General features: G+C 39.6%; 1 protein-coding gene across 1 annotated transcript in view; it reads right to left on the bottom strand.

Moving 5' to 3' along the window:
* The window catches only part of Nfat5 (nuclear factor of activated T-cells 5, tonicity-responsive), an 89,536-nt gene that overhangs the window by 66,960 nt on the left and 1,231 nt on the right, over window positions 1-21,345 (bottom strand). Inside the window, exon 2 of the mRNA XM_013012842.1 lies at window positions 20,238-20,291. Within this exon, the coding sequence (XP_012868296.1) occupies window positions 20,238-20,291 (54 nt within the window). The remainder of the gene's footprint in view (window positions 1-20,237; window positions 20,292-21,345) is intronic.

Below are 21,345 nucleotides of genomic sequence, written 5' to 3'. Positions count from 1 at the left end.
AGGCCTAGAGTTCAGGCCCATGACTGACAAAAAACAAAAAAAAAAAAAAACGATAATGTGGGGAGGTTAAAAAAAAAGATAATGTGGGGAGGTTAGAGGCATGGCTCAGTTGGTAGGACACCAGCCAATGTGCAAAGCATCAAGTACTGATTTTGAGTCTCAGTCAAAGGCATTAAGTACTACAACAATGACACCAGCTGCAGATATAATGCTGAAAAATCTACATGTTATTGCCAATTAACCAGCAAAAAGCCAGAATTGGAAGCTCAGCTCAATGGTAAAGCACCAGCTACAGTAAGCCCACAGGGGAAAAAAGAAGCATTTTTAACTCTAAATATGAGTTTATATAAGGCATCTTAAAGTTTTATAAAGGTTTAAAAATGGTTTGGGACATAACTGCTTTACTCTTCTATCTTTCCATTAATCATTTCAATAAGTTGGTGAATCCCAAAGCCAAGATTTCGCATCAACATTCTAAAACAAAGTGCCTGAAATCTTCAATGTGCCAATGTAGTTCTGTATAAAAAGAGACAATATTCATTTTGTTAAAAACACACTTCAGACTTGACAGTCATTGTACTTGGCATCTGCACTGGAAAAAATGTACTGGCTGCAGATCCACAGGGTATTTGGTTTCTGAAAGATTATAGACTCCAAGAATAATCGGTCAGTGATTCTCTGCTATAACAAAATTTTGTCAGTTTCTAAGTTTAAGGCAATTTATTAGTGTGATGCTACATATTTACTTATTCACATTGGTAATTTGAGATTTCATTATTTGCTTAAAACAATTTAGTATTATAAGATAATAGAATATACAACAGTATGCATTATACCAAATTGTGGAACTTTATATCATATATTATTTCCTTTAGACATCCATTGCATTTTACTTAAAAACTTCACAATGATTTTCTAAATTACTTACTTACTGAAATACAGGACAGAACATGCTTTAAGCTATTATAATTATCTACATTTTAAATTTCATGTTTTTTTTTCCTAAAAAAAAGTACCCAGATGTGTACTAGAAGAACAAAATTCCAATATCCATAAACCATTAAGAAACACATTTATGGCCTATTTAAAAGTCACCAAAATCTTACTTGGGTGTTAAAAACTATAAGCTGAGGGGCTGGGAATGTGGCTTATTGGTAGAATGCTTACTTGGCATGCATGAAGCCCTAGGTTTGATTCCTCAGTACCATATAAACAGAAAAAGCCTCAAGTGGTGCTGTGGCTCAAGTGGTGAAGTACTAGTCTTGAGCAAAAGATGCTCAGGGACAGTGGCCAGACCCTGAGTTCAAGCCCCAGGACTGGAAAAACAAACTATAAGCTGACTATGACAGTATATATCTGTAAATGTAGTACTTTGGAGGCTGAGGCAGGATAACTACAAGTTTGAGGCCAGCTTGGGAATTAAACTTGAGAGCAAGATCTTGTCTCAACAACAACAATGAAAGAAAACAAAAAAACAACAAAAAACAAACTAGAGTGAGTATAGTCCAAGAGAGATCTGGAAGTCCAAGAACAGGTTTTCAAAAACTTAGCAAGGGGAGAGGAAATTCAGAGCCCAAGTGAAGAGTGAGAAAAGGAAAGGAGTATCTAGGTACTGAAAAAGCAACATACAGGAGATATTCATATAGAAAACCTGGAGTGTGGTATCACAGTCTAAGCTTCATGAAAAAATGTACTTTCACAGATGGCTCAACTTGAGATGCTGGAAATAATTAAACAGGATGAGGAGAGCAGTCATGCAAGCAGGAAGGATAACACAATGTAAGGTGGTTTGGAGAGAGAGGTTGGAACCCAAGCATAGTAGATAGCCCAGGCCAGGGAGTAGAAAGGAGCAGAATGAGAAGAGTATTTATGAGGGGGAGTAGGACAGCCTAACACAGATGTCAAAGGCAGAGCAATTAGGAGAGTTTCCATGTGGGGACATCCAATCCAGGGTGTAGAAGCTAAGCAATAATGAAGATATCCACATTGGAAGGACTTCCAAAGGACAGATATCAAATAGATTATCCTGAATGTATGAATACTGTGCCCATGTGAGAGGAGTAAGGGATTCCAGCAAGTAGATTATAATCCAAGAAGATGGTCAGGGCATTAATGATTATAGAGCCTAAGCAGGATAAGGAAGGCATCTGTGTGGAAAAGCTTTCCTGTGTGTGGGGATGTTAGAAAAATGAGCAAGATGGGCTGGGAAGGTGGCTCAGTGGTAGAGTGCTTGCCTTGCATACCTGAGGCCCTGGGTTCGATTCCTCAGCACCACATAAGCAAAAAGAAAAAAGCTGGAAGTGGTGCTGTGGCTCAAAGTGGTAGAGCACTAGCCTTGAGCTGAAGAGCTGAGGGACAGCGCCCAGGCCCAGAGTTCAGGCCCCACGACCGGACCCCCCCCCACAAAAAAAAAAAAAGAAAGAAAATGAGCAAGATGATGAGGACATTTTTATGGATGGAGAAACTAACATTGGGTGTGGTGTTAAAAGTATTTTAAGAAATATATTCACAGAGGGCAAGAAAGCACAACGGAAAAGCAGTAAGGGAGAGTATTAAAATCTTAGCAAGGTGAGGAAGACAGGGGACTATCTACTAAATAAGACTGCCCAATGTGGAGAATAAGAACACACGCAGGGTGAGACAGGTATCCACAGGTGTGAAGGAGAGTTCTGGGTATCAAAAGCATCCAGAAAGGAGGTACAATATGAAAGTTCAGGTTGGGCAACTAGGGTACTAGCATGTCAGAAAGGAGGATGAGAGTGGTAACAAAGAATTAGACTAATCAAATAAGCAAAGTATTAAGGTTTGGTTTAAAAATAAAAAACAAGAAACAATCACTGGTTGCTGGTAGCTCATGACTGTAATCCTAGCTACTTAGAATGCTGAGAGAAGTTCAGATCCAGCCTGGGCAATAAAGTCCCTAAGACTTTTATCTCCATTTAGCCACTAAAAGGCCAGAAGTGGGGCTCTGGCTCAAATGGTAGAGCACTATAGCTCAAGGACATTGCCTAGGCCATGAGTTTAAGCCCAGCACACACATAAAAAGTCCAACTGAAAGCTTAGTTAATAGTATAGAACAAGTACAAAACAGGGTATCAGAGACTGAAGATAAAGCAGACTGATTAGATAAATCAGTCAAAGACAGTGAAAAAAAAAACATTAAGCAAATACACATTTAAAGACCTTTGGGACACCATCAAAAGATCAAACCTATAAAGGCACAGACAACCTATTCAATAAGATAACAGGAAAAAGTTTCCACCATCTTGAAAAAGAGTCATTAAGTAGAGGAGGCTTACAGAAAACCAAACAGGAGGGCTGGGAAGGTGGCTCGGTGGTAGAGCGCTTGCCTTGCATGCCTGAGGCCCTGGGTTCCATTCCTCAGCACCATGTAAGCAAAAAGAAAAAAGCCGGAAGTGGCGCTGTGGCTCAAGTGGTAGAACGCTAGCCTTGAGCTGAAGAGCTGAGGGACAGCGCCCAGGCCCAGATGAGGCCCCACAACCAGACACCCCCCCCCCCAAAAAAAAAACCAAGCAGGCTGCAGGCCATGAGTGACACACACCTGTAGTCCTAGGTACTCATGAGGCTGAGATTTGAGGATCGCAGTTCAAAGCCAGCCCAGGCAGGAAAGTCTATTAGATTCATATCTCCAATTAACCACAAAAAGCCGGAAGTGGCGCTGTGGCTCAAGTGGTAGAATGCTAGCCTTGAGCTGAAGAGCTGAGGGACAGCGCCCAGGCCCAGAGTTCAGGCCCCACGACCAGACACCCCCCCCAAAAAAAAACCAAGCAGGCTGCAGGCCATGAGTGACACACACCTGTAGTCCTAGGTACTCATGAGGCTGAGATTTGAGGATCGCAGTTCAAAGCCAGCCCAGGCAGGAAAGTCTATTAGATTCATATCTCCAATTTTAAAAACTACTCAGGAAAAGCCAGAGGTGGCATTGTGGCTCAAGTGGTAGAGTGCTAGCCTTGGACACAAAGAAGTTCAGGGCCAGGGCCAGGCCTTGAGTTCAATCCCCAGGATTCAAAAAAAAAAAAAGTAAGAAAACCAAACAGGAAATATCAGAAGTAATATTCAGACAAATTACAGTTAAAACACTAAATATACAGAAAAGTATACAGTATAATATATGCAATAAAAGTTCCAAGAGAAGTGACAAGCTATATACCATAGTAAACCTATTAAGAATGACACTTCTCAATACAAACCCTAAATGGAAGAATATAATCCAAACCCTAAAAGGTAGTAATTGATTATTAGTGTACTCAGAAAAGCAATCTTTCATAGATAAAAGGCTTCCAAAGGCTTCCAAAAAATTAAAGGAATTGATGACCACAAAACCAATACTGAAGAAGATACTTTAAGGAATCCTACACACCAAAAGACAACAAAAAGAGGAAAGTAAGCTAGTTGCTAAAGGCTCAAGCCTATAATCCTAGCTCCTCAGGAGATAAAGATCTGAGGGCCACAATCAAAGTCAGCTGGGACAGAAAAGTCCTTTCGACCCTCTCTCCAATTACCCAGTAAAATGTCAGACTGGAAGCATGTTTTAAACAGTAGAGTGCCAGTCATTATCCAGAAAGCCAAGAGAGAGTGAGGCCCTGAGTTCAACCCCAATATTGGTACGCACACATGCATGCACACACACATGCAAATGCAAGCACACACGCACGCATGCACACACACACACAACAGGAAGTACAGAAAAATAAATCCACTGGATGAAGTATCAAAGAAAGAATAGCCAAGAAGTAAACATCATAAAAACAACAACATAATAGGAAATAATTTTGAAATACCTTTCAAAATTAACACTAAATGTTAATGGTCTCATCTTTCCAATCAAAAAGGCAGAACAGCAAGCTGAATTAAAAAACCAAACTGTGAGCCAGGCACCAGTGGCACACTCCTGTAATCCTAGCTACTAAGGAGGCAGAGATCTCAGGATCTCAGTTCAAAGCCAGCCTGGGCAGGAAAGTCTGTGAGACTTTTATCTCCAATAAACCACTAGAAAACAGGAAGTAGCGCTGTGGCTCAAGCCCTAGAGTGCTGGCTTTGAGCTGAGGAGATGAGGGATAGCGCCCAAGCCCAGAGTTCAAGCCCCAGGACCGACAAAAAACAAACAAACAAACAGTGACCATTTGTTGTCATAAGAAATACATTTGCTGACAAATACATGATTAGGGATAAGGATGGGGAAAAAATTCCAAGTAAACTAACCCTGAAAACAAGTGCAAACACAGTTATACTTTTATCTGACAAAATATTTTAAATTAAAATTAGAAAGAGGGGGGCTGAGAAGGTGGCTCAGTGGTAGAGCACTTGCCTTGCATGTATGAGGCCCTGGGTTCGATTCCTCAGCACCACATAAGAAAAAAGAAAAAAGCCGGAAGTGGCACTGTGGCTCAAGCGGTAGAGCGCTAGCCTTGAGCTGAAGAGCTGAGGGACAGCACCCAGGCCCAGAGTTCAGGCCCCACGACTGGACCAAAAAAAAAAAGAAATTAGAAAGAGGGCTGGGAAGGTGGCTCAGTGGTAGAGTGCTTGCCTTGCATGCTTGAGGCCCTGGGTTTGATTCTTCAGCACCACATAAGCAAAAAGTAAAAAGCCGAAAGTGGCGCTGTGGCTCAAATGGTAGAGCGCTAGCCTTGAGCTGAAGAGCTGAGGGACAGTGCCCAGGACCAGAGTTCAGGCCCCATGACCGGACCCAATAAATAAATAAATAAAATTAGAAAGAAAAAGGTCACTTCATATTAATAAAGAAAAATGGATCAAAAGGAAAACAGAGACAGGTGTCAGTAACTCATACCTGAAATCCTACTCAGGAGGCTGAGAGCTGAGGATCTCAGTTCAAAGCCAGCCTGGACAAATCCAAGAGCCACTTATCTTTAATTAACCAACAAAAAGCCAAAAGAGGGCTTGTGACTCAAATATTGAAAAAGCTAAGCAAAAAAAAATCAATGCCCGGAGGTCAAGCCCTAGTACTGGCACAAAAAATAAAATAGAGGTAAAACTGTTGTCACATTAAAATGTTTACACCAAATGCTGGCATATCAAGCTCATTAAACAAATACTTCTGGCTTATACATACTGATAGACCCTTGACATAGGTTCAGTGGGAGATCCTACCATGGAAACTATTGAAGACTTTTACCCTGCAGTGGGAGACTTTTTGGGGAAGGGGACAAGTACTAAGACCCTAGCACAACAGGTTCAGTGGGAGACCCTACTATAGAAGACTTTTACCTTTTTCAGGGGAAGGGTATTAGGGCATGAACTTAGGCTCTACTCTCACTCAGCTTTTTCACTCAGGGCTGGTGTTCTACCACCTGAGCCACACCCTTCAGTCTGGTGTTTACTTGTTAAATGGAGAGTTTCTTAGATTTTTCTGCCCAGGTTGGCTTCAAACTTTGATCCTTAGATCTCAGCCAGTTGAGTAGCTAGGATTAGAGGCATGACCTATCAACACTTAGCTTCAGATTTTGGTTTCTAAATAAAACTCTCAACTAAAAGTAATGTAAGCTTTATAGAGAAATAGACCTGAGAACAGAAGAGGACAAAATGACCCTGAATGTCTTACTTTTAAAATGTAAGAAGATGGGTCAGGGAATGTGGTTTAGTGGTAGAGTGCCTGACTAGCATGCATGAAGCCCTAGGTTCAATTCCTTGGTACCACATAAACAATATATAAAATTAAAAAGGTAGGAAGAACTAAAAGATCATAGGAACGTGTAAAAAGGACACAGAAGTCACCTTGAAACAAGTTTTCATGGACCAAATAAGAGACACTAGGCAATTTTAAATAAATAAAAACATTATGATCTAATAAAAATATGTTAATCCATATCAAAATAAAACAATGAATAAGTTTAAAGTTTGATAAAAAGCAAGACATCTCGTTTCAAAGCACAACTTCATAAAAGTTACTCCAAAGGAGAAACAGGGCAAAAAGGACTATGACAGATAGTACCTAATCAAATGATCAAAGTGAATATCTTTAGTAATGACACAAATTAAAATTATAAAGCCACTTGATAGAATAAAAAAAAGAATGAAACTTTTCTGTATCTTTCCTGCTAAAGACACATATTTGGATGCAACTCTTTTTTTTGTTGTTGTTGTTTTTGTGTCTGGTCGTGGGGCCTGAACTCTGGGCCTGGGCACTGTCCTTTAGCTCTTCAGCTCAAGGCTAGCGCTCTACCACTTGAGCCACAGCACCACTTCCAGCTTTTTCTGCTTATGTGGTGCTGAGGAATCGAACCTAGGGCCTCATACATGCAAGGCAACCACTGTACCACTGAGCCACCTTCCCAGCCCCCTTTACTTCTTGTTAGCTGTATACATCATGAGGATGGTAGCTGGGTCAGTTTCACACTGTCTACTCACTCAACAGTACAGTGCTTTACATAAATATGGCATTCACTTGATGAGTGCATGAATGAACAAGAAAACACATTCCATGGGACAGGTCATGTAAGAAAAGAGGGAGAAGGATCAGAATGGCAAAAGAACCAGGAAAAAAGCTAGGGGGAAGAGAGAGAGGGAGAGACACAGAGAGGAAGAGAGAGAGGGACAGAGGAGGAGGGAGAGAGAGAGGGGGGTGGGGGGTGGGACAGAGGGTCAGGCCCAGACAAAAGCACATCTCCTACCTGAAAAATAGCCTAAAACAAAAAGGATTAGAATGTGACTCAAGTGGTAGATCACTTGCCTAACAAGCAGGAAACATTGGAAGGAGGGAGGGAGGGAAAAAAAGAGAAGGAGAAAGGAGGGGAAGGGGAAAGGAGGGGAAGGAAACTACTAATCAATAAACTCTTCCCATAGGAAGGAAAGGATTTTCTTAAGAAGCCTGGGCCATATAAAAGACTTATTAAGTGAAAGAAGAAATTGTATATATTTTACAGCATAGTCATTTTAAAAAATGTTTAAAGAGTCAAGATGATGGGTGCCAGAGACTCATGTCTATAATCCTAGCAACTCAGGATACTGAGATCTGAGGATAATGATTGTAAGCTGGTCTAGGCAGGAAAGTATATGAAACTCTTATCTCCAACTGGCCACTAAAACGCTGGAAGTGGAACTGTAGCTCAAAGTGGTAGAGCTCTAGCCTTGAACAACAACAAAGCTCAAGGAGAGGCTGGGAATGTAGCTTAATGGTAGCGTGCTTGCCTAGCATGCATGAAGCCCTGGGTTTGATTCCTCAGTACCACATAAACAGAAAAAGCTGGAAGTGCTATGGCTCAAGTTGTAGAGTGCTAGCCTTGAGCAAAAACAAGCTCAAGGACAGTGCCTAGCCCTGAGTTCAGGCCCCAGGACTGGCAAAATAAATAAATAAATAAAAGCTCAAGAATAGTACTCAGGCTCTGAGTTCAAACAATAGGATCAGTGTGAACACACAAAAAGATCATACAGAAAAGATTTAACTAAAAACAAAACAAAACAGTCAAGCCCTAGCTGTGTCATGTGTCTATCCTCCCAGCTACTAGGAAAGCTGAGTAACCCTTATGTTACTTAATAATGGCCCCTAAGGGAAAGATAGTGTTGCAATGTTATTACAATATAGTTATAATTATTCTACTTTATTCCTAGCTATTGTTGATAATCTCTTCCTGAACTGAGTTTAGAAACTATATCATGGAGATGTACATATATGAAAAACCACAGTGGTAAGACTTAGCCCTGTTGCTAAGTTCAAGCTTCCAATGGGATTCTTAGAATGTACCCTTTGCAGATAAGGGAAGAGCACTAGTGTATTCCAATATTGTTTGTGATAAGTAAGAAGCAGATAGCATATTATAATGAAAGATCAAAGACAGAATCAAGCTTTCATTATGACTCTTACTTTTTCTTACATAACCTTGGGAAAGTTAAAAGGAACACTTAGTTGTCTCATTTGTACAAGTGTTTATATCAACTTATAGAGTAGTATGTGCTAGTAATGTGTACAACACACCTAAAACTAATACTACTATATTAGTTGGAGCTTCTAATAACAAATGAAAGCCACAATTCTGCCCTGAAAAGGGTATGCAATAATGAAACGTTACTAGGATACTGATTGGATTCTATGTCTTTTATTCTGAGGGCAGTTCCATGCTCATTTCAAGATGACTTTAATTTCACCTCAAAATACACAGCTTTCCTTTCCACAGGACTTGAACTTCCTGTACATACCTAGACTACAGAAGGGTTCCTTACAGCAAATACCTGTAGTGTTTTAAAGACATTTTGAATTTGTTGTCAACATTGAACAATAACATTTTACATGAAAATCCAAACTGTGGGCTTCTCCTGACAAACCACAAGATCTAGCAACACAAAATTTATATTCTCAGAAGAAAAGCTGGGGCACCCTGCCTACTTTAGAGTTCTCCAGTTACAAAAGGTACTATTCAGCCAATATCAAGTGATGTGTATTATATCGTCTCCTGCAGGAGCCTAAGTTTACAATACCAACACTAGGTTGCAAGACTGAAGAAACAGGAGGAAGAGAGGACAAAGAATATATTCCTGGCAGCCGGGCCCTGGTGGCTCACACCTGTAATCCTAGCTACTCAGGAGGCTGAGATCTGAGGATCGAGGTTCAAAGCCAGCCCCGACAGGAGAGACCGTGAGACTCCTATCTCCAATAAACTACCAGAAAACCGCTGTAGCTCAAGTGGTAGAGCGCTCGCCTTGAGCTGAAGAGCTGAGGGACAGCGCCCAGGCCCAGAGTTCAAGCCCCATGACCGACCAAAAAAAAAAGAATATATTCCTGGCAAAACTTCAAGAGCTTATTAAAGATTGGAACAGTGAGTGGTTTCATCTTTCTGGACCATACACACCTTGGCCCTTAGGGGCAATTTAATAAGAAAGAAAGAAAAGAAAATTAAAGAAAAGAAAGAGAGAGAGAGAGAAAGAAAGGAAAGAAAGAGAGAGAAAAAGAAAGAAAGAAAGAAAGAAAAAGAAAGAAAGAAAAAGAAAGAAAGAAAAGTATGAAAGAAAGAGAGAGCTTATAATAGTCAAAGGCTGGCAAATACCTGATTTTCCAGACAATGATAATAAGGCTGTGATGCCAAAAAAACCAAAAATACTTCCTTTTTTTTTTTACTCCCACCAGTCCTGGGGATTGAACTCAGGGCCTGGGTACTATCATTAAGCTTTTTTGCTCAAGACTAGTGCTCTACCACTTGAGCTACAGCTCCACTTCTGGCTTTTTGGTGATTAACTGGAGATGAGAGTCTCAGGGACTCTCCTGCCCAGGCTAGCTTTGAACAGATCTTCAGATCTCAACCTCCTGAGTAGTTAGGATTACAGGCGTGAGCCAGGGCACCTGGCTAAAGACTAATTTCTTTAAAAAAAAAAAAAAAAGCTCCAATCTTATAGTTAAATGAATTAAAATTTGATACTCTTATACAAGTACTGCATATTTCATAAACAGCAACACTATCTACATAAGCCAAAACGTAGAAACCAAAATACCTATTAATACATGAATAGTAAACTGAACAGTAAACCATGATGTTCATAAAACAGAATAGTATTTACCCAGAAAAAGAAACTAAATACTAATAAATGCCACAAAATGGGTAAACCTAAAAGACTTTATTGTAGGATAGGTTTGTAAGTTGGTGGTACAGTTCCTGCCTAGGCATGTGTGTGACCCTGTATTTAATCCCCAGCACAGCAAAAAATAAGGAAAACAAAATACTGAAAGAAGCAAGACACAAAAGGCTACATTTTGTATAATTTAACTCACATGATGCACAATATGTAAAGAAACCAAGGGAGGAAACTAAGAAGAGATGCTAACAGCAATAGGAATTTCTTACAAGGTGAAGGGACTGTAGTCAATAGACAGGAATAAGAAATAGGAAGTTTTGGAGCCCAGGAAGAAAGGGGGTATCTAATATGCAGGAATGTTTCTTCTTTCTCTTGAGCCTGAAGGGGCAGAGATAAGGATAAGGAAATATGGAAAATTCACAACCTATAGTCCATTTTCTTTGTTGAAATAAATTGTTATTTGCCAAGAATGATAGATACAATGAGTAGCTTTAAGAGATTCATTGTGAGGTAAAGCTGACAGGAAATACATCTTTAAAAAGAGCTCCTGAGCTGCTATGGGAAGGTCCTGAATTCACAGGATATTAGACTACATGTTATTTTCTCCATGGAACCCTAAAAACAGTAGTTTAGGACTACTGAAGATGAATGATTAGGGTTATTCAGGGCATGATTAAATGGATGCATATGATAGGGAAACAACATAGGCAGAGTAAAGAGTTCTTTTTTTTGGGGGGTCCAGTCGTGGGGCCTGAACTCTGGGCCTGGGCGCTGTCCCTCAGCTCTTCAGCTCAAGGCCAGCGCTCTACCACTGAGCCACCTTCCCAGCCCGAGTAAAGCGTTCTTTAGGACACAAACTCGTAGAGTGTTTGCCTAGCATTCATGAAGCCCTGGGTTTGATTCCTCAGTACCACATAAATAGAAAAGGCCAGAAGTGGCTCTGTGGCTCAAGAGGTAGAGTGCTAGACTTGAGCAAAAGAAACTCAGGGACAGTGCCCAGGCCCTGAATTCAAGTTCCAAGACTGGCAAAAAAACAAGCAAACAAACATACTTTAAAAATAAGGAAAAGGGGCTGGGAAGGTGGCTCAGTGGTAGAGCTCTTGCCTTGCATGCTTGAGGCCCTGGGTTCGATTCCTCAGCACCACATAAGAAAAAAGAAAAAAGCTGGAAGTGGCGCTGTGGCTCAAGTGGTAGAGCGCTAGCCTTGAGCTGAAGAGCTGAGGGACAGCGCCCAGGCCCAGAGTTCAGGCCCCACGACCGGACCCAAAAATAAATAAATAAATAAAAATAAGGAAAAGTGCCATGAGATGGTGGTTCATGTGTATAATCTGTAGCCACATAGGAGTCTGAGATCTGAGGGTTGTGGTTCAAAGCCAGCCTAGGTAGAAAAGTCCATGAGACTCTTATCTCCAAAAAGCTGAAAGTGGAGCTGTGGTTCAAGTGGTAAAGTGCTAGCCTTGATCACAAAAGCTCAGGGAAAGCCACCCAGGCCCTGAGTTCAAGCCCCAGCACACACATGGAAGTGGAGGAGTAAGCTAGACACCAATGATTCATAAACACCCTTAGCACAATGAAAGTTGACTTCACTGTCTGCCTGTACTTTCTCTATTCACATTTATTACTCACTTAACTATGTGGCTTGTGTTCACAACACTATAAATTATTGTTACCAATAAATTTCTAACTGAATTATTTCTCATTTCTGAAACAGTTGACTGCGAGGGCCTACTCTCCATTATCTTGCTAGCTTGTTTCTTTGCTTCCTTCATTGGCTTTTTTATACTAGGGTTTGAGCTTTCTATCACTCAAGCCCCACTGGCTGGACAGCCTAGAAATTAGCCTCTCTCTCTCTTCATGTCCTGTATTTTGGCAGGAAGTTTTTGGTCCCAGTTTCAAATAATATTTTAAAATACTAGCATAATGTAAAATCTTATTTTATATATGCTGGGCATAGTGGCACACACCTTTAATCCTAGCACTTGATTCTGAGTTTGAGGCCAGCTTAGGGTACATAGCAAATTATATGACAGCCTCAATGCATTAAAAAATTATTATAAGTTATTTCATATCAACTTTCATATATAATTTTTTCACTATCTCATATAAATTATGTACTTTTTATACTTCACACAAAGCAAATATTAAACTACCAAATTGTACCTACTAACCAAATCCTTTAATGAATTTAATTATACCTATATTTAACTAGCAGTTATCCAGGGTCCTCATTAACCCCTAGCAATGTCTAATTAATAATACAAATACAAGAATACCTTTTGAGATTTAGCAGAATTTATAGCATCTGTAGATATAGAATTAAGTCTCACTTCACCAGTGTAGTTCTTTCTTTCTGACTCTGAAATCTGTGGTATTTATTGGAAAACTGTAATTCTCTTGCTACTATTAAATATAAATATTTGCTTTCTACAAATCAACGTAAGGGAATGACCATACATATTAATCTAAATGAGGCTAATATGTCTACATCACTAATTTTTCAGTCATTTGTATTCTAACGTACTGATATTTAGTTTATCAGCTCTTCAGCTCAAGTCTAGCGCCCTACCACTTGAGCCACAGCGCCACTTCCAGCTTTTTTCTGTTTGTATGGTGCTGAGGACTCGAACCCAGGCCTCAGGCATGCAAGGCAAGCACCCTGCCACTGAGCCAACTTCTCAGCCCTCACTCTTAAAATTTTAACATGAGCTGGGCACTAGTGGGTCACACCTATAATCCTGGGCTATTCAGGAGACTGAGATCTGGAGGATCAAAGCTAAAAGCCAGCCCCAGCAGAAAAAGCCTGAGAGATGACACCGCCAAAAATAATCAACATAAAGTCAGGAAGAAGGCCTGGCTCAAATGGTAGAGTACAAACTGAATGAGCAAGCAAGCCAAGTTCAAAACTCAGGTTTTGGTACACACACAAAAAAAAGTTTTATCATAATAATGTGGTCAAAATACAGAAAATGTATTCATTTTGTCATCTTAAAAGAAGCTCATTGAGCCGGGCGCTGGTGGCTCATGCCTGTAATCCTAGCTACTCAGGAGGCTGAGATCTGAGGATCGCGGTTCAAAGCCAGCCCGGGCAGGAAAGACCGTGAGACTCCTATCTCCAATAAACCACCAGAAAACCGGAAGTGGCGCTGTAGCTCAAGTGGTAGAGCGCTCGCCTTGAGCTGAAGAGCTGAGGGACAGCGCCCAGGCCCAGAGTTCAAGCCCCACGGCTGACAAAAAAAAAAAAAGAAGCTCATTGATATTAAATACATTCACAATGGTGTATAACATAACCAATATGGCTTCTTTTTGTCTGGCTTATTTCATTTTTATGTTTCTGAGGTTCATTCATGTAGTAGAATGTATCAAAATTTCATTCCTTTTTAAGGGTGAATAATATTCTATTGTTCATGCATATTGTATTTTGTTTAACCATCATCTATTGAAGGAGATTTGGATTGCTTCTTCCCTCACCAAAAGACAGGGTCTTGTTATGTAACCTGGCTGACCTCCAACTCATAATCCTTATGCTTCAACCTCCTCAGTGCTAGGACAGGTATGCAACATGAAGTCTGGCCTTTCTTTTTCTTTTGGTGCTGGGGATAAAACTCAAGAGACTCACACCATAGGCAAGCACTCTATCACAAGTTTATCTCCCCAATCCTTTCATCTTCTATGCGTTGTAAATAATGCTACTAGTGTACAAGTAGCAGCTGAGTGCTGGTTTCCAACAACACTCCTTAAAATCTCAGTATCCTCGGGCTGGGAAGGTGGCTCCGTGGTAGAGTGCTTGCCTTGCATGCATGATGCCCTGGGTTTGATTCCTCAGCACCACATAAGCAGAAAAGGCCAGAAGTGGTGCTGTGGTTCAAGTGGTAGAGTGCTAGCCATGAGCTGAAGAACTCAGGGACAGCGCCCAGGCCCAGAGTTCAGGCCCCACCACCGACAAAAAATAAATAAATCTATCTCAGTATCCTCAATAGCTTGGATTACAGGTATGAGCTGATGACTCTAGGTGTGTGTGTGTGTGTATGTGTGCACGCGTGTGTGCTTGTGTGCTTGTGTGCGCGCATGTGTGCTCGCGCGTGCGCTAGTGCTTAAACTTGGAGCCTGGGTGCTGTTCCTGAGCTTTTTTTAAATTTTTTTTGGCTCAAGGCTAGTGCTCTACCACTTAAGCTACAGCTCTACTTCCAGCTTTTTTGGTGCTTAATTGGAAATAAGAGTCTCAGGGACTTTTTTGTTCAGGCTAACTTCAAACCACTTCTGAGTACCTAGGATTACAAGCATGAGCCACCAGTGCCCAGTTCTTTAAAGCCTAATATTTCATCTGATCATTTTAGTGTAATTATTATTCCAATTGAAGCTTGTTACATGACTGTGTATAATTGCAGCACAATCATCTCAAACTTAACAACCTCCTTCTTTTCTGAATGCAGTATTTCTTCTTTTGTTTATTTAATAGGTATTAAGAACCTGTAATATTCAAAGCAATGTGCCAGGCAAATAAGTGAGGTCATCATCAATGTAACTCTTTTTTTAAAAATTGACTTTAATAGATGATGTTCTTTAGGTTTTATCATAGCTCTACTTCAATGAGTACTCCTAATATTTCACAGATATTATCTTAGCATGATTTAGATTTCTTTGCCTAAATGCTTGCATATATTAGTTTCCCCTTATCTGTAGTAGTTATATTCCATGACCGCCAGGGAATGGCTGAAAGACACCACAAGATAATATCCAACTCTACTTATCTATACATACATACCTATGATTAAGTTTAGTTTACAAATTAGGCACAGAAAGATATTAACAATTGCTAATAACTAAGCTGAAAATTTAAAAGTACTGTAATAACAGTTATTATGTAAGCTGGGTGCTGGTGGCTCACACCTGTAATTCTAGCTACTCAGGAGGTTGAGATCTGAGAATCACAGTTTTTTGTTGTTGTTGTTGTTTTTGTCTGTTTTTGTTGGTAGGGCCTGAACTCTGGGCCTGGGCGCTGTCCCTCAGCTCTTTAGCTCAAGGCTAGCGCTCTACCACTTGAGCCACAGCATCACTTCCAGCCTTTTCTGCTTATATGCTGCTGAGGAATGGAACCCAGGGCCTCATGCATGCAAGGCAAGCACTCTACCACTGAGCCACCTTCCCAACCCTGAGAATAAGTTTGAAGCCAGCCTCTGTGACACTCTCATCTCCAAAAAGCCAGAAGTGAAGCTGTGGCTCAAATGTCACAGCACTAGCCTTGAGCAAGAAAGCTCAGAGATAGCACCCAGGCCTTTAGTCCAAACCCCAGAAATGGCACAAAGGAAAAAAATATATATGTGACTATGATCTCTCTCTCAATAATCAAGACAAAATATTAACATTTTCTGACTGCAGCTAGCCCTGGATAACTGAAACCAAAGAAAGCGGGGAAAAAAAAGAGCGGAATATTATAACTTGGAATTTAAATAAAAGAGCTTTTCTAAATGTTGAGACCTTTAATTTTAAAAAAAAACTTAAAAACTTAAAAATTATTCTCTCCAAAAAAATTACTGTAAGAAATTAAGACCTAAAAAATGAGAAAAAAATCCTATGTTCATAGACAAAACAACTCAGTACCAGGGCTGAGGATATAACTCAGTGGAAGAGCATCACCACAAAACAAAACAAAACAAAACAAGTGATGTAAATTGAAACTGTTCAAATTAGCCTACAGATTGAACACAATCACTATGGAAGTTACAGCTAAGTTCTTTGCAGAAATTGTGACACTGCTTCTCTAATTGATACAGAATTCCCAGAACACTAAATAGTCAATACAATCTTACAAAACAAAAAAGTTGAGCCAGGTGATGTGGCCCATGCCTATAATCCCAGAAGTAGGTGACTCTTGATTCTGAGGCCAGGTAGGGCAGTTTGAGACTCTATCTCAACACACCAGAGCTGGAGGTGTAGCTCAAATGATAGAGTAGTTAGGCCTTGGATTTAATCATCAGCTTGGTGGGAGATGGAAGATGACAAGAGAAAGGTTGAGACAGGTGGGAAGAAGATACAAGCATATAATACAGCACTCTGGAGAATAAGGAAAGGATCCTAAATTTGAGGCCAGCCTAGACTGCATGGTGAGGCACTTATAACAGCAAAAAAAAGAAAGTTGGAAGGCTCATAATTCCCGATTTAAACACTGGTAGATACACTAAGATAGACTAGACATACAAATGAAAGAACCAAGGGAGGGTCTGGAAATTATCACATACATATATGCCCAACTTATTAATACCAAGAACACTAAGACCATTCAATGGAAAAACAATAGTCATTTCAACAAAAAGTGCTGAGACAGACGAGTATCTACACACTAAAGAATGAAGCACTCCTACCTCACAGCATACCAAAATTAACAGAAAACAGAGTAAGGTGTGGAAACATATTTAGAATCCCAGCACTCAAAAGGCTGAGATAGGAAATTAGTGAGTTAAGGATTCAAACCTGAGTCTAAAACAATGGACTACGTGTTTTTACAAGATATAAATACTGAAAGCAATAGCTTCTTGCCATACTGTTGAAAGAAGGGCAAGGGAGCCACAAGAAAGTTTACTGAGTAAGTCCGAATATGTACTCTTGAATAAAATCGCATTACTGTGAAAATTAATACAAGAACTGAGTATATAGTGGTACATACTGGCAATCCCAGCTCTGAGGAGGCAGATGTAGATGTGGGAGAATCCCAGGCCACCCTGACCTACACACAAAGTTCCAGGCCAGCCTGGGCTATATAAGGACCCTGTTGTGGCCTTCAAAAGATATTAAAACAGTAATGCACAATTATTTATACATGAAGTGTTACATACAATATTTGTTTTTAAATAATCCAGCATAGGAGAATGAAAAAATAAAAGAAACTAGCTTGGTAATTTCTAAAGCCTAGAAAAAGGCACGAGGAATACATTTTATTCTATTTTTATGTATTCTTTATCTGTCTAAATTAGAGGTTAAAAAATAACAATGGGATGGCATAAATACTTCATTAAACAACCAAATAACTTGTTGTCATACCTGTGTCAAAAATACCAAAAAGTGACAGCTTACACATGTAATCCTAGCTACTCACTCCAGAGATTGAGAACAGAAGCACTGAGGTCTGAGGCCAATCTGGGCAGAAAGGTTCAAGAGACCTTATCTCATAAGCAATCAGCAAAAAAAAAAAATGGTATGAGGTGTTGCTCAAGTGGCACAGCACCAGCCCAGCAAACACAAGACCCTAAGTTCAAACCCCAATCCTACCAAAATATAAAAAAATAATAATTTTATAAAGAAAAGAACATGACACACTTAAGACATTGCTTTTTGGCTGGGAAGGTGGCTCAGTGGTAGAGCGCTTGCTTTGCATGCATGAGGCCCTGGGTTCAATTCCTCACACCACATAAGCAAAAAGAAAAAAGCCAGAAGTGGCGCTGTGGCTCAAGTGGTAGAGCGCTAGCCTTGAGCTGAAGAGCTGAGGGACAGCGCCCAGGCCCAGAGTTCAGGCCCCACGACCGTACCCCCCCCCAAAAAAAAACATTGCTTTTTATATGCAATCTTATAAGGGCGGTCTTAAATATCTTCTCAACCAAACCAAAAAATTTGTTAATAGGTAGATTTAGGCACAAACATGTAAAGATACATATTAGATGCTTGTATTTCCTATAACTCAATAAATTTTTTTAAATAATAACACCTTTTTCATTTCTTTCTCCTGTTTGATAAGCTCCATGATTATGACACTCTTGTTTGTTAGCCAGGAAATGGATTAGTCAGGACAAATGACTCTACAACACAGAACAGGAATAAAAACCCAGCTAGAGCCAGGTGCTGGTGGCTCAGGTCTGTAATCCTACTCAGGAGGCTGAGATCTGAGGATCTATATTCGAAGCCAACCCTTGGCAGGAAAGTTCGTGACTTTTTTTTTTTTTGTCAGTCCTGGTACTAGTCTTGAGCAAAAAAGTTCAGGGACAGCACCTAGGCTGAGTTCAAGCCCCCAAAACAGTGCAGACGCATACACACAAACACACACACCTATCTACCTACCTAGAAATTGGTGGTTCTCAACTATAATCCTAGTAACTGAGGAGGCTGAGCTCTGGAGGATCATTGTTCAATGCTAGCCTAGGCAGAAAAGTCCAAAAGACTATAAAATAACCACTAAAAAGACAGGCTGGAGATGTGGCTCAAGTGGTAGAAAGCCAGATAAGCAAACAAGCCCAGCAGCTGGAAGGCCTAAGTTCAAACCCAATTCTCCCCTCACCCCCCAAGAAGAGTAAACATTTTCTGCTTCACAAGAAACATTTCTAAACCTTTCTCTCTACAGACTACAGTTTTAAGAATATTTAAGTTTCAGAACTGGAGACATGGCTCAAGTGGTAGAGCACCTGTCAGCTGTGAGCAAAAAAGATGGCAAGAATCAGAAGCCCTGATTTCAAACCTCAGTACTGGCACCAAAAAACAAAACAAAACAAAAAACTACTTTGAATTTTGTTCATACTAATGTATTTTATATGTTCTAAATTATACTGTCAAAACAATTTAGCTGATTCGAAAGGAAAAAAGCAAGTTTATTAAGCCAGACACTGCCTGTATTAGGCATTTTAATATACATTAGCTAACTAAACTTGAAATATCTGTTTCTATAGAAACAATATTAAAGTTTAGAGAAGTAAAATCATTTGCCCCAGGTCAGAGCCAATATGTTGCTAAATTGGTATTCAAACTAAAGCTCAATTATAACACCCACTTTCCCCCCCACAATGCTTACTGGAGTACCTGTAAGGAAGGAAAAACCTATACCCAAGTCAAACTTGAATTCTTATGGCCTTATTTAAGTGGGTCATAAAATGCCTAAGTTACTGGTTACATATATATATATATTTCATAGTGACAGAACTTGGCTTTGGATAAGGAATACTAACTGAAACACAGAAAGCATTGTTTCTGCTGCTGTGGGCCTTTTTTTCCCCCAAAGTCTCTTAATTTCAGACTATTTTTTCATTTCTATAATATCCTTGTTACCCAATACGATGATTATAAGATTCAAAGATGATAAACGTAAAATCTACAAAATCTATAAAAACAAGAGTATTTAAAATAAAGTGTTTACTAAAAACAAAGTTTCTATAATAATTTTCAGCTGTTTATTTTACAGAAAGTAACATTTTCAAAACTTTCTTAAATCCCTTTTTTCTACACATAACTTAATTATCTTGTTACTTGGCTTTTCTTATCCTTAAATATAGTGCAATAGTAGTAATATCAACGCTATCATAAATAAATAATATACTTACTTTGAAATACACAGAATTTTTTAAATTCAAAATTTTCAAACTATGTGTTTGGTGTCACAATCATAATTATTAATCCATCTTAATGTCTGGGCCTTTCCACATTTAGTTTGTATATAAAAAGATAGAATTAAGATCTGGAATTCTAAAGTAGAACACCCAACACATAATTTTATATGATTTTTGAGAATTTTTTTCAAGCCTTTTCAAAGCAGATTCCACAGCCAATAAGCACTTCAAGCACAGCAACAAAATCCACTGAAATATTTAGCTGCTCTAAAAGAAGGATCAGGCTCGTTAGGAAAAACTACATTGTGTGAGTTTGCAAAGTTTCCAGCTTTCCAATATAAACTAAGAAAACCTTTGCATACTAACACAATATGCTTTAAAATGCACTTTGCTGACCTTCCAATAGTCCAGCTCTATGAAAATTCTGTGATGGGTGTAACTTCAGAGAATCTGAAAAACACAAAAAGCATTAAGTACTTTTTATGCTGAATAAGAAAAAAATGCCAAGTATAGCATACATCTCTTACATAACTACCATGTATTTTTGAGAGCTAAAGCCCATATTTGTGAATTTATTCACTGCAAAAGGTCGAGTGCTTCCACACTGTTCTCCAAGCTAAACTTAGACTTTGATAAAGTATTTGTTTCATGGAAAATTATCTGAAGATTACTGCTCAAATGGTGTTAGTGTCTTTATTTTTAGCACCCAACTGTACCACATTAGTCCTAGTCTAAGAACCATCTCTTGATAGTGATTCTTCCTCCTGACACTCAAAACTACGATATTTCCAGACTTCTTCAGGTAATATCTGAAAAACATCCTACCGGATGGTGACTGCCAACTAAAGCCATTAGAGCAACAGACAATGGCTTCAGTTACTAAGTAGGACTCTGTGTACAAACTCAACAGTCAGTCTTTAAAGTCCAGTGCCTTCCAGTGTAAACCATGTCATTCTAATTCACTTAAATTCAAATTTAAATGTGAAGCTCGAGCATAGAATCAACTGAATAGATACATAAAACCAAAAACAAGAGGATTGCTGAAATTTCTCAGGAAAGGGGTTCACAGTGTCACATATTTAATCTTTAAGATGAAATGAAGAGCTAACCCAGTTCCACCTCTTGTCCTATGCCAGGGTAAAAACTGGTGATCGATGCAGTGAGCGCATTTTTTGTGAGATGCCCCTTACACTGAGAACCTGTTTTGACACATTCTTGTGTCAAGTATAGGAATTTGACCCCAGGAGGGATCACCTCAAAGAGTTAATATTTTAGATGATGGGAATCCCCTGCAGGCCTTAGCCAGCAAGAGTTTTTAAATGGGAATCTCTGCCCAGTGCCCCCTCTCTGCAAGGAGCCCTTGAACGGCAAAGAAGAGAAAATTCTCAGAGGACGGCGTCTGTGCCTGAACCTGGCACTCCAGGGAGAGAGATGAGGAACAAAACTAATCCAGAAAAAAGCTCCCCAATCTTTGTAAAAAAAAAAAAAAAAAAAGAGGGAGAAG

This window comes from Dipodomys ordii, unplaced genomic scaffold (genome assembly GCF_000151885.1).
Source record: "Dipodomys ordii isolate 6190 unplaced genomic scaffold, Dord_2.0 Scaffold18, whole genome shotgun sequence".
NCBI classification, from domain to species: domain Eukaryota; kingdom Metazoa; phylum Chordata; class Mammalia; order Rodentia; family Heteromyidae; genus Dipodomys; species Dipodomys ordii.
Note: the sequence above shows the minus strand (reverse complement) of the source record. Positions and strands in the feature narration are given on the sequence as shown.